Here is a 14,309-nt window from a genome sequence, read left to right on the forward strand (position 1 = left end):
TGAAGGAAAACTGGATGGAATTGCGCCATTGACATTGTAAGTTAGTGAGTGTAAATGTATACAGAATTAATTCTTTTTCTCTGTGCAATCGGGTAGTCTATGCATGTTTTGTTCTATTTCTTCTTAAGAGTGTGGATAGCATGTTACTTGGTATGCTTAGATTTACATTATTATACGACACGTTTTACATGCAGCTATTACTGTAACAGTTTGGAATGACTTTTAGAGATATTGTTATTAACTTCGGGTGTTTTTATTTCCCAGTTTAATATACTATCAAACGCTTAGTCTCCGTCGTCGTTCTCTCCACTGTTAGAAAAACGTACTTTGTTGCACTTACATATAAACGTTGATTGTAGATTATATTTACAAAACGTACTTCGGAGTTGTGGACATGTGCAGTGGCAGCTATTGCAACCTTGCAGTCGCAGTGTAACCAACCACACGCAAGTTGTCAAGTGACATGTTTCACTGGCATGGGTATGTTGACCAAGTTTAAAATTTATAAATATTGACATAATCTACTCATTAAGAGGTACAATATTACATTAATGGTTTGACACAATAATTCAGATAGTAAGTTTTAAACTGTTTATACATATTCAGGCACACAATTTACTCAGAATATATTTGGCCAGTATTTCAGAATGAGGGCACTTAGCAACTTTCAACAAACATTGCATACAATTTCAACCTTTTCAGAGCTCTTGCTTGTGAAAATCATCACAAGATAATGAAAGGATGAAGGTTTATTCCTTACTAGATGTTGGTTATTCATGTGGTAAAACTTCAGCTTCAAGAACAACTTGTAATGTATAGTTTTTTGCTACTATCTCTTACTCACAACAAATTTAGCAGACAGTGTCCACATATTCCATTGAAGATACCTGCAAAATATACACTATGTGATCAAAAGTATCTGGACACCCCCAAAAACATACCCTTTTCTTATTAGGTGCATTGTGCTGCCACCTACTGCCACTTACTCCATATTAGCGAGCTCAGTAGTCATTCGACATCGTGAGAGTGCAGAATGGGGCGCTCCGCGGATCTCATAGACTTGGAACGGGGTCAGATGATTGGGTTTCACTTGTGTCATACATCTGTATGTGAGATTTCCACACTCCTAAACATCCCTAGATCCACTGTTTCCCATGTGATAGCGAAGTGGAAACGTGAAGGGACATGTACAGCACAAAAGCGTACAGGCCAACCTCGTCTGTTAATTGACAGACACTGCTGACAGTTGAAGAGGGTCGTAATGTGTAATAGGCATACATCTATCCAGACCATCACACAAGAATTCCATACTGCATCAGGATCCACTGCAAGTACTTTAACAGTTAGGCGGGAGGTGAGAAAACTTGATTTTCGTGGTCAAGCAGCTGCTCATAAGCCACACATCATGCCGGTAAATGATAAACAACGCCTCGCTTGGTGTAAGGAGTGTAAACATTGGATGACTGAACAGTGGAAAACCTTTTGTGGAGTACACAATGTGGTAGTTCGATGGCAGGGTGTGGGTATGGCGAATGCCTGCTGCACGTCATCTGCCAGCATGTGTAGTGCCAACAATAAAATTCAGGGGTGGTGGTGTTATGGTGTGGTCGTGTTTTTCATGGAGGGGCCTGCACCCCTTGTTGTTTTGCGTGGCACTATTTCAGCACAGGCCTACATTGACATTTTAAGCACCTTCTTGCTTCCCACTGTTGATGAGCAATTCGGGGATGGTGATTGCGATTGGCTTGCACAGAGTCCTGACCTAAATTCTATAGAAGGGATGTTTGGAATGCCAACTTTGTGCCAGGCCTCACCGACCGACATTGATACCTCTCAGTGCAGCACTCCGTGAAGAATGGGCTGCAATTCCCCGAGATGTGCAACACAAAGTTTAGGAGAAGTTTTTGTTTTCAGAAAAGTTTAAATGGTTAGTAATACCATTTGTCTTCAACAGTAAAGGTTTTGCATGCTTGAAAGTCAAATATTTAACACAAGAACCCATTTGTGAAGTAATCAGACATTTGAAGGTGTTTTATACAGGGGAGCTACATTCTCTAATGAATTGGGGACGGGCTACTGGTAGTCTATGATTTGTAAAGATTTCTGGTTTGATTTTAATTTCACAATTTTTAATTATTAGTAGCATCTGATAGTTCAACCTATTAATATTTGTACCAGGCAGCTGTTATTAAGTATTTGTTTTGTTATTTGTAAACAATGGCAAATTCAGGAAGCAATGTTACAATATAAGGAAAAGGATAGTTGCTACTCACGATATAGTGGAGATGCTGATTCGCAGAAAGACACAACAAAAAGACTGTTGGAAAGTTAGCTTACAGCCAACAATGCCTTTGCAAAAATGCACACACGACCATAGTCTCTGGCAGCTGACTGCTGTGTGTGTGTGTGTGTGTGTGTGTGTGTGTTTTGATGTAATATAGGAGGCCTCCATCATGAGTTTTTTAAAATGTGAGGTTGTTGGGAAACATTCACAATTGTGATACACAAAACATTAGTTTTTTTTTGCTACTTGGTATAATGATAGGTGTTATCAAGATGATGTGGCAGCGGATCTGGTTAAACTGGAAACTTTTTACAGAAGTTAGGCACTTGACTGAAATATGTCATTTAAGGTTGCATAGATGGTTTCAGAAGAAGCTGAGCATTCATACACTCTCAGACAATATGCACAATCTTGATTGCATGAGCCTATTATTAAGAATTGCTACATCCATTCACTCAATTAGTAGGGACAGGAAAAGTCGTCCTCCCCCCCCCCCCCCCCCCCCTCCACCCTCGATTCAGTGTTGTTGATTTTCCTCAGTTTGTTGTTGTTTTCTCTACAATTCAGTGTTGTTTTTGCCCAATTCAGGTCTCTCTCTTTCTCTCTCTCTCTTTCTTTGAGGGCTATATTCATCACTAAAAGTAATTTTCCTATAGTAACGGATCTATCTTTTTTTTTATCTGATGATGCCCCATTTCTGGTGCTTTTGCATGACAAACTGTACTAAAAACAATGCATTTTGGAGAGGTCTTTAATGCAAGGCATCAGTTAAAAATATATCTAATATGTCTAGTTATTGTAAATACACACACACACACACACACACACACAGAGGGAGGGAGAGAGAGAGAGAGAGAGAGAGAGAGAGAGAGAGAGAGAGATGACGCTTTTCGCTTTTATATAAAACTTCAAATCATAATATCTTTTTTGTCTGATCTCTAATTTTGATTAAATAAAACCTATACACTGTGTCAAGTTATGTGTGAAAACATCATCAAAATTTGTTGTAGTTTTGGAGATTAGGGTACTCAGGCAGACATGACAGTTTTAAGATTTTATTATTAGTATAGATTTTGTGCATTACCTTAGTTCCCACGTTAGTAATGGAAAGCAGTTATTTCCTCAGTAAATGACAAATATACATTTAATTTGAATGTAAGATAGTTTTACAATGCTTGATATATACTGCCTAACAAAAAAAGCGAAGCACCCGGAAGACAAGCTCGCATGTTAATGTAACTCTGTACATGTGCACACCATTGGTGTTGTGTGTGTTAAGAGTTACAGTTCTCTCTGATGGATGGAATGGCCACCAAAGTGCATTAATGTTGTTCAGGTTTATTGCCTGGTAGGCAGGATAGTATGGAAGGTGCATGAACAGCATCGGATATCACTGTGGAGGACACAGAGATGCACGTACTTATATGAGACAGCAGTATCAGTATGACAGAATTTGGAAGGTGTCTCCTGTTGTGTTTCCTTTTGACCAACTGTTTGAATCGTACAATATCCAGATCCGTGGGGTATTCGGAAGTGTCGGTGGCCTGATGTTGGACTACATAGGAACATGAGGGCAGGTGTACCCTACATCAAGGTTCCAGTCAACCATGTCTGATCTCCAGGGAGGATCATTGTATTGTGTGCCAAGCACACTGTGACACTTCGTATCTGTGCCTGCCATTATAGAAAAGGTAATGGACTAGCAAATATCTTGGGCAGCTACCATACCATACATAGGCTGCCATTAATGCCACAACACAAACGGCTGCATTTGGAGTGGTGCCACAGTGAGAAGCATGGACTCCAGATTAATAGTGTCACAAGGCTGCCAGTAATGCCACAACACCAATGGCTGCATTTGGAGTGGTCCCATGATGGGAAGCATGGACTGCTGATGAATGTTGTCACATTGTGCTTTAGGGATGATTCATGATTCTGCACTAACTCGGATGGCCTTTGTTGATGAGTATGACAACGGTCTGGGGACAGGTTCAGTTTTTCCAATGTTTTTGAGATCCACGGTGGTGGTACTCTTTGTGTCAGTGTGTGGTGAGCCATGGGGTATAACTCCTTGTCAAGGCAGCTAGTGATTGAGAGAACTCTGATGGTACAGTGGTATGTCACAGACATCCTGCATTCTTCTCATGTCTTACGTCTATGCAACAGTATCATGGTGCAAATTCAACACAGCAGTGCTCATTAACACAGGACAGGTCTGTGATGCTGAGGTACTCCTGTGGTCAAAAATATCCCTAAGTTTGCTCGTGGTAGAACATTTGGGTGATCAGTTGAGATGTAAACTCTCTTCCAGTGCCACTATTCAGGATATCAAGGACCATTTACAACAGTTTTGAGTTGGCTTCCTTCAGGAGAGGACACAGCGGCTTTATGGCTCATACTTAAAGTTTCTTGTAAATTTCATCGATTTTGAAATCATTAAAATGGCATCACGTAGCCTGTAGATGGCGAAGTTTCTTCATTTCATTTCTTTCTTCATCTGGGTGTTTCACTTGTTTGGTCAGGCAGTGTATATGATTAAATGATTTTATCATGTATGTCATCTCTTAAGTTAATTTGTACAGCTGGTCTCGATTGCTTAATAAAACATTCGTTTTTTTGTTTTAGGCATTCATCGAAACATAAGAAGCACAGTTCAAACCACAAGGACAACCACAAAAACAAATCTTCAGATAAAAGCAGGTGAGTTAACCCTCCTTGATTCTGATGTTAATATTGAATCCCCAAAATTTACTTTTTTATCTCCTTTATTCATTTAATCAATTTAGATTCTTTCTAATTAAGCTGTTACCATATTTGTTTGCAAATTTGACTTCTTATAGTTCTAGAACAACAAATGTGTCTGATGCCTTAAACATGATGGTCACTAGTATGTCAGTGCCTGACAGATTGAGTAAGGCAATCATTGTGTACACATACTAAACATTTTGTCAACAAATATAGTTGTGCAGGGCTTTGATCTGTTCTGTACATGTTTTGTTTCCTTTTATGAATTTGCATTTAATGTGTTGTACATGTAGAAGTTTGTCCAAAGATATGAAGGGTTGTGATTGTTTTCAGGACTTTGATGGAATTATTAGAGCATGAAATATTGCACTGATTGTACAAAGTCCAGCAAAAAGACCTCCCTTATGTCAAAAGGTAGTTACAAACAAACAAAGAGACAGAAAAGTACTTTTATTTTTGAACAGCAAAAACTATGCCAGTTTGTATTAGTTTGTTTTAAAAATTACGTCCAGTAAGTGGTGTCCTCCATTGTCTACACGTTGACGAAGCCATTCCCATAAGTCGGTGATAGTTCTTCGTGTCATGGGCAGTGGAATGGCAGCCACTTCCTTGGTGATCGCCTTCTTATGTACTTGCAGTGTTGTCAGGCAATGTTTGTACATGGGAGCTTTTAAGTGTCTCCAAAGGAAAAACTCATAAAGTGATTAAACTGGTGACCTTGGGGGCCAGGTGAAGCCTTCTCATGAAGAGAGAAGATATCCCGGAAACAGCTGTTTCAAAATTTGTAGAGAATACCGATAGGTGGGACCTGGGGGGGCTTCGTATTGTTGGAACCAAACTTCTCCCTCTTCATCGTCCCCAGCTAACTAATTTAACTTAAGTCTCTATTGTGCAACAGTAACAAAGTGAATTAACCATTACCACTACAATATCTTCTTCAAAGAAATATGGACTCCACACACCTAATTCAGCAACAGTGCACCAAACTGTCACATGATGGCTGTGAAGTGTGATTGCCCCTGAGAGTTTTCTGCTACCCAGTAGAGGAAATTTTGTTTACTGACAGTATCTGACAAGTGTAAGTGGGCCTTGTAAGAAGAAATCTCAACAGCACCTGGTGGATGTTCTGAAGAATTTCGTGACGCACACCTTTGGGAGTTTCAAAATCTCTCTCACTTTGTTATTGAGTAATTATCATTTTGTAGGATTGCATACGAAGATCTCTGTGCAGATGGTCATATCAGACATTCCAGGGCAGTTGCATGTTTAAGCACTAAACACTTTGGAGATTGCTTGATGGACGCTATGACATACAACACATTTTCAGACTCAGAATATTAAAAATTAATTTTTTTGAGTTTTCTTATTTTTATTATATTAATAGATGTACATTGAGACAGGAAGTATGAAAACCAAGTGTTACATACATTAATTGAACACATACAGGATGGTTTCAAATGGAGCCACCATGCATGAATTGTCGTTACATTAGGTGATAAGGAATAACACAGTTCCTTTGTGCTGTTAGGCATAGTACTACTTGACAAGAGAGAACACTTCCATCTGTTTATGCGATGTTCCTTCTTGAGTCATTCTTTGCTCTCTGTCTCTGAAATAACGCAAGACAACACTGATCATTTTTTCCCAAAAATAATCACTATCTTCACCGAACTTGTTCCACTTTCACTGCTACCGTTGATCCAAGTCAGAACCAAAAGAAATCGCTTCCGAAATGCACAGCAGAGTTTCCTCTTCCTTTATTCTGCAGAGCACATCATGGGAAACTGAAAAAACAACAATACAGCTACTCATTTTGCCCTTAGGGATGCAGTGGATTCAAAAGGAACTACCACAGTAATTGTGAGAGTAAATACATAAATTTAATTTTTATTGGTATGCACAGAGTAAAAATTGGAGCAGGACAATTTAATATACTTCAGGCGATCAACTCAATTGTAAAAAAACACAAAGGGCGAAAATTTGTTTCAAAACATATCTTCTCATGCTGAATTAAGTGGGTAAATCCATTTTGCTGAACAGAAGCTTTTCTCATATCTTTGTATTTTTGCATTTTGAAAAAAAATAATCGTTTTCAAATCTATACATGGAGTTGTTGATTTTAATGTAATATATTCACAAAAAAGTTTAATCCAAAGATATTTAAAACTGACACATTTCAGCCATGTTGATCGTTTTTCAAAAAAACTTAAATATTATGACATTTTTAACATATATAAAAACGTCCAAAAACTGTAGAAACATTTAAACCATTCTGTTTTTATGATACATTGCAAGAATTTAGTGTAAAATAGAATTACTATGACATTATACAATGTTTGGTCTAGTATGAAGGAAAAATAACTAAAAGATGACTTCATTCACTTGAAAATTGTATTCTTTATTATTAGTGTACATATTACTTCACATAGGCAGTCTATGTGTGTGAATAATATGCAATTACATTAAAACAACATGACATTGTAGGCTACACAATCACATTCGAATCTGTGGTGTTTTTTTTGGGTTCCTTCTGATTATAGTTGAGCGTCTTGGATGGTGCTCCAGAGACAATTTTTCAAAGCAATAAAAACAAGAGTCAAAAAATTTAGGAAGTTGAAATACAAAATTATTGTGGGTTAGAAATTTCGCAATTTTTTGTTTTGTAGGGACTGAGAGTCTGGAGAGCCACATTGTCCCTCAGTATTTTAGTCATACTTCTATATCTACATCTACATCCACATCCATACTCCGCAAGCCACCTGACGGTGTGTGGCGGAGGGTACCTTGAGTACTTCTATCGGTTTTCCCTTCTATTCCAGTCTTGTATTGTTCGTGGAAAGAAAGATTGTCAGTATGCCTCTGTGTGGGCTCTAATCTCTTTGATTTTATCCTAATGGTCTCTTCGCGAGATATACGTAGGAGGGAGCAATATACTGCTTTGACTCCTCAGTGAAGGTATGTTCTTGAAACTTCAACAAAAGCCCATACTGAGCGTCTCTTGCAGTGTCTTCCACTAGAGTTTATCATCTCCATAACGCTTTCGCAATTACTAAATTATCCTGTAACGAAGCACACTGCATTCCTTTGGATCTTCTCTATCTCTTCTATCAACCCTATCTGGTACAGATCCCACACCGGTGAGCAGTATTCAAGCAGTGGGTAAACAAGTGTACTGTAACCTACTTCCTTTGTTTTTGGACTGCATTCCTTTGCTGTATTTTTGTCATTGCTGAACTCTTACCAACCAACCTTCCATCTTCAGCATCTATATTAATCATCTCTACAGGCTCATTATCAATAACTGGGAATTAGGCATTGCCAGCATTATGTGTTGATACCTGTTTTCAAGTTCATTAATATTATTTGCTGAGTTTGAAATGTTATCTGCTACTGCCGTCATCTTCAGGGTTCAGCAAATGATTCATTAATCACTTTGGGATGTTGTGTTGAAATGTTATCCACGCTCCAGCTGCGCTGTATGTAGCTTGCTTGATATTGATGGCCAATACATCTTCTTGCAAAGGAGGTGTTATCTTAATTAAGTTCTTCAGTTCTTGAAGGAGCAGTTCCCAATGTCTTAAACCATTGACTGAAATAGGCTTGCAACACTGGCTAGGAGAAACTTTGCAATTATTTACGGAGTTTCCAATGCTTGAGATGGATTATTGTCCAGTAAGAGAAGAGCAGTCATTGATCACTCTATAAACACAAATTATTGTTCAGATTTCAGGACAAATAGAGCATGAAATCAACCAGTTACAAAACAGATAAACACCCACCTTCTTCAATCACGTTTGAAATGGCCAGGAAGAATTTTGGGAACATTGTGTGTGCAGTTGGGCGTGGGCGTGTGCGGGTGCGCATAGGTGTGGGTGTGGGTGGGCGTGCGTGTGCGGGTGTGAGTGTGGATGTGTGTTATTGCTCGTGGGCACCCTAACCTTGAAAAACAAGGTGTTCCACGTGGTGAAACAAGCAATGACGTGAACATATTTCACATGGAGGATAGGGCAGAGCAGGGTAGGCTATGCCTGTACTTTCTTAGATTTTCCTCCCCATACAGTCAGATCAGTTTCTTTACAGAATTTGCAGGCTTGTGTGAATGTGGGCATGTGTCTGTATTCAATTGTTAAATGCTGCAGTGTCATTGAAGTGATCTTATGTTTTCACAAGTAGACAAACAGATCAGATAGGGTAACTGTGTATGGAATTTGGGTTCATTCAGGGAATTTGTTACATATGAAGTCACTTTAAATGTCAGAATAATTTCATTAATAGTAGTAAAACTTTTTTGAGATGTATTTGGTTTTCAGTGAAAGCTGTCAAAATCATGGAACTAATATTTCTTATTTTTTATGCAATTAGGAAACTGCATGGGAATAAGAAAGCCTCAGCTTCTTCAAAACACAGGTACTTTTGTAGGCTTGTGTGAATCCACACAGACACGCATTGTAGTTGTTGTAGATGTGCTAACTTCTGAATGGTATGCTCATTTTACCAAACGCTGAACCATTTGCATGACCATGAAGAGCACGTCTGTTTTTTCTGTTGTAATTGGTTGTAGTTTAAAATGGAAAAAAAAAAAATCTTTTCCTGCTGCTGAAGTTGTTAAAATAGTGATGTTCTATCGTATGACATTATGGCAACCAAATTAAATAATGTATCCTGCATAATAATGATCCCAGCTCAGCTTATTGAAGTTTAGTTCCTCAGTTTGTTATTGCTTAGCTTATCATCATACTGTTGGATAGTGTTGGTGCACATATGTTTTCACTTGATAAAATAGGCAAGCAACCAAGAAAAAAGAAAACTTTTTACTCTGTACAAAGAGAGAAACTGGCATAATACAGACCATTTGGAATCGTCTTGCTGGTGCATGACATGAAAGAATATCCATGAAATGCAAGTGCAGTTGACGAGTAATACTAATAATAGTAACAAGCCGAGTTTAAAAATGACCTGTTTTTCGTTTGCTGTAGCATATTTACCAGTGATGCTTTGCAACCATGTGTCAGGTTCAGATACCATCTTTCTGCAGTTGGGGGCAATCTCCAAGTGTTTGTGTTGTTATGGAGTTAAGTGGTACATTGCAGCACAATTTTGAGCACCATGCCCATAAATAATGCTGCTACCAAACTGGTTTTCTGTGGCCATTATTATAGAAGAATATGTCACACACATGGATGAAGAGCTCTACAAAATTAGTCACTAGTTGTTACTTTTAAACTTTCAAAAAGACATTTATGTTTATTCTAAATACATTATTTCTATGAGGAAAGACTTAAGAGTCCAGTCTGTGTGGAATGAGTGTGCATGGGATTAGTTAATCTGTTTCTAATGTGATCCACTGATTGAGAACTCGCAAACGTATTCATGTGCTCGTGCCCTTCATTTCATAGTATTAAAGAAATTTTACTCCCCTAATATCATTAAACTACTTATTGACTGCATAGAAGTTTGTTAAAATTGTCAAAAGCACTAAGAAAGCCTTAACAGTATTCATTACATTAACCAAAGTGCCCTTGCATGAACACTAGAAATTTAGCAATGGTTTACTCCAAAAACAGTACTGTTTGTTGGGGCAGTATACTGTCCATTAGGTTAGGTGCTTACATTAGAGTTTGTGTTGTTTTCCGTAGAATGTGTAAAATGTAGTTGAAGAATACTGCAGTGATTTCATCATTGTCATCAACGTTAAGAGGTCTCCGCAGCTAATTTTTCCATCATTGCATGAAACATCTCTCTGTATGGGCATATGAGGGGGGAGATTGTTAGTAAATTTCTTTTCTGAACCGACTTGGTAATAGTGTGAGCTGTAATTGATGATGATTGGCATTATAATATATTGTTTTAAATGTATGATACGTGTACAGCAATTTAAATTGTGCTAGTCTGGTAAGTTAATGTACTCATAAACATGTCTAACTTTTGCTGTTCAACATCTGTTGGTGTACTAAATATTTTCTGTTTGTCACACTTTTCAAGCTATATTACAGTTATTTTTGCACATTTCAGCCCATCTAAAAACAAACACAGTGACAAACATAGTGACAAGCACAAGTCGTCTTCAGACTCTAAGCACAAGTCATCATCAGACTCCAAGCATAAGTCGTCATCTGATTCTAAACACAAGTCGTCGTCGTCTGATTCTAAGCATAAATCCTCATCAGACTCCAAAGACAAAAAGCGACCTCGAGATGACAGTGGTAGTCGTGATCACTCGAACAAGAAGAAGTGAGTATCTTTTGATAAGTTGTGTTGCATTTGTCCAATATGTTGGGTTACTTATTTATATCACTATGTATGTACTAAACAAAAAAGTTATTTGATGGTGTAAACTGTTGTTGTACTATTCTGTACAAAGCTAATTGCAAAAACAACTGTCATGGTTAGGATTCAGAAGCTTTTCAGTTTTATTTTTGTGTATTGGTAAATATAATGAATTATATATGTGTCACTTATTTACTTCAAATTGAATTTATATGAATAATGAGCATCAAGTGGGCTTACACTGTTACCCATGTCCCTTTTCTCTCTGTCTGGTCCTAATGTGACATCACTAAGGCAACCCTGAGGGAGGGTTTTGACCAAATTAGTGTGAGGTTAAGGCTGCAGTTGGTGGGAAAGGAGACACATGAAAGAAATCTAAAATTTCTAATATTAATAATAAATCCATAAATTTTGGGATCCCTAGGCTGATTGGTGTTGGTCTCAGTCACATTTTTCACCTAGAACATTGGGGTAGATTGAATACTTAAAAACACTAAACAGCCCTCAATATTGAATTTGTAATTTTCGGTGGCGCGAGTGTAATTCATTGAAGTCCTGACGTCAGTTGTGTCCAAGGATTGGGGAAAAGAACAAATACACTGATGAGCCAAAACACTGTGACTGCCTGCCTAATAGCTTGTTTGCCCATCTTTGAAATGAAATGCATTACTTATTCTGTGTATCACGGATTCATCAGTTTGTTGGTGGCATTAAATGTCTACACACAGGTCATGTAATTCGTGTAAATAATGGGCCGCTGATTTCCATACATGGTGATGGTGCACGGTAGCAATGCAGATGGGTTCAATAGGATTTACGTCAGGTGAATTTGGTCACTGACATATCAATGTGGGTTCATTATAAAGCTCCTCAAACCACTGTAGCACAGTTCTGGCTCTGAGACACGGACAATTATACTGATGAAAGATGAATTCGCTGTTGGGGAAGGCATCAAGCATGATGCGATGAAGTTGGTTCACAGCTGTCGGTGTGCCTTCAATTACTACCACAGGTCCCTTGCAAGTGCAGAAGAATGACTTCGATAGCATAATACTGCTGCCATCAGCCTGCGTTCATGGCGTGCTGCACGTTTTGAGCCATCATTCATCTCGATGATGACAACCATCGACCTGGTGTAGCAAAAATGTGATTCACCAAAAGAGCTGACACATTTCCATTGATGATGATGTTGGGTCAACATGTGAACATGCAGGAGTGGTCTGCTGCGGAGCTCCGTGTTCAACTATGTACGATGAAAGGTATACTCTGGAACACTTGTGCATGCACCGGCTTTATGTTCTTTCAGCAGAGATGCCATAGATAACCATATATCCTAGTTTACAGAGCACACAAGCCTCTAAACCCCAAGTTCCGTGAAATGTCTTGGACATCCAACCATTTAGCGCCTAGTGGTAGTTCCACTGTCGTCCTACCTCTTTTCATAGATGCTCACAACAGTAGCATGCGAACATTTGACCGGCTTTGCCATTTGTCAAGCTACTCGTTCACAGGTTTTGTAATAATAATCTGTCCTTTGACAAAGTTGCTTATCTCAGTGGATTTCCCCATTTGCAGCTCATATCTTCGCTAGGGCGATCCCCATCAGTGTCTACTGAGCATATGTACTTTTCATAGCATTTCACGTGCCTGCAACATCACCATGCGGCATCCAGTCTCACGGCAGAGAGGGGCCATAATCTTTTGGCTTATCAGTGTAGATCTCCAGACAACCTAGAGAAAGGAAGGAAGGAAACACCTAAGAAATATCTTTTCCTCGCTTCCATATAATGAAAAATCAGTATAAATAGTTGTAAGATAGTATTTGTGAGTGCAGAGGTAGCCATTTACATTGTGTATTGTAAGCTTCAGAATTTATTCAAAAAGTAAATATCTATTGCATTTCATACACAGATTATGACTGTAGCCATTATGGTACATTGGAGCAACATGCTTTTCTTCTTCTGAATCCTTGCCTTCACAGAGCAAGATGAAGAATATAAATTGAACTCATTTGCTGTATGGTGTCCTTAAGTATACCATAAAAGCATTGCAAAAAATGGAAAATGTCTCATTCTACTGTGTTCTGGTTTCATATGTTGCAGGAAATGAACAATAAATTCGACATGAAGAGCAGTTCCAGTATTGTTCAGCATTCCATTGTCATCTCACCGTGTGTATATGGACAAGATGGGATACCCAGGAAGAGACCTCACCGCCTTGTTAGCCACCTTTGTGAAATAAATTCGTACAAACTACAAAACACAGTTCTGCAGAATGCTGTGAAAGAAATTTATTTCAGTGTTAGGGTGCTAAGGCAAACTGAAAATGTGAATGAAATACAGTGTTGTTTGATTTATTTTGATGTGAAGAAACAAAAAAAAGAAATAAGTATTTTGTATTGCAACTGAGAAACTAGTACAACAACCTGTTCTACCATTCATTACTTAAGTTGAGAGTTGGTGAGAACTTGTTTTATATTGTTTGACTGTGGGCAGTGCTCTACAATTAGGCATATTGTCTCTTTTTTATATTTGTCAGGCTTACATGTGGCATCACAGTCAAGATAAGAGAACTGAAATTTTTAGTAAGTTATCTGCCCCTCCACTTTCATGTGTTTAGCTATTGCAGTAGACCCACTGTGATAAAATGTGTAAATTTCTAGGGTGAAGCACTCAAAACTTGTTCTATTTTAATGTTAGTGACATTTTTATCTGTGTCTGCTATTGACTCAAATAAATTTCTTTTTGTATGTACAATTTTTTTATCATTGAAGAAATACTTGTTAGTGAACTTCAGTTGTTCATTTTGTTCTGATTTTGAGAAATTGGATTAATTTAACAAGTCATATGACAGAGGATTAATGTTCCCTTTGAACTTTTTTTTGTACACTCCTACTTCACTGACATCAAATCCTGTAAGCATGAAGAAAATCAATGTAATGTTGTAATTTTATTTGAGAGAAATGAATTAATTTGAAATTTAGTAATTGTTCATAACAGGATCGTTTACTATG

General features: G+C 38.1%; 1 protein-coding gene across 2 annotated transcripts in view; it reads left to right on the top strand.

Moving 5' to 3' along the window:
* The window catches only part of LOC124595607 (FACT complex subunit spt16), a 132,203-nt gene extending 118,154 nt beyond the window's left edge, over window positions 1-14,049 (top strand). The window contains exons 20-23 of one of the 2 annotated variants that reach the window (XM_047134425.1): window positions 4,910-4,984; window positions 9,392-9,436; window positions 11,042-11,260; window positions 13,399-14,049. In XM_047134425.1, the coding sequence (XP_046990381.1) occupies window positions 4,910-4,984; window positions 9,392-9,436; window positions 11,042-11,260; window positions 13,399-13,405 (346 nt within the window). In that variant the 3' untranslated portion in view covers window positions 13,406-14,049. The remainder of the gene's footprint in view (window positions 1-4,909; window positions 4,985-9,391; window positions 9,437-11,041; window positions 11,261-13,398) is intronic. The other variant, XM_047134433.1, reaches the window with a different exon arrangement.
* Window positions 14,050-14,309: the final 260 nt, after the last annotated feature.

The sequence above is a fragment of the Schistocerca americana genome, chromosome 1 (assembly GCF_021461395.2).
Source record: "Schistocerca americana isolate TAMUIC-IGC-003095 chromosome 1, iqSchAmer2.1, whole genome shotgun sequence".
In the NCBI taxonomy this organism is placed as follows: Eukaryota; Metazoa; Arthropoda; class Insecta; order Orthoptera; family Acrididae; genus Schistocerca; species Schistocerca americana.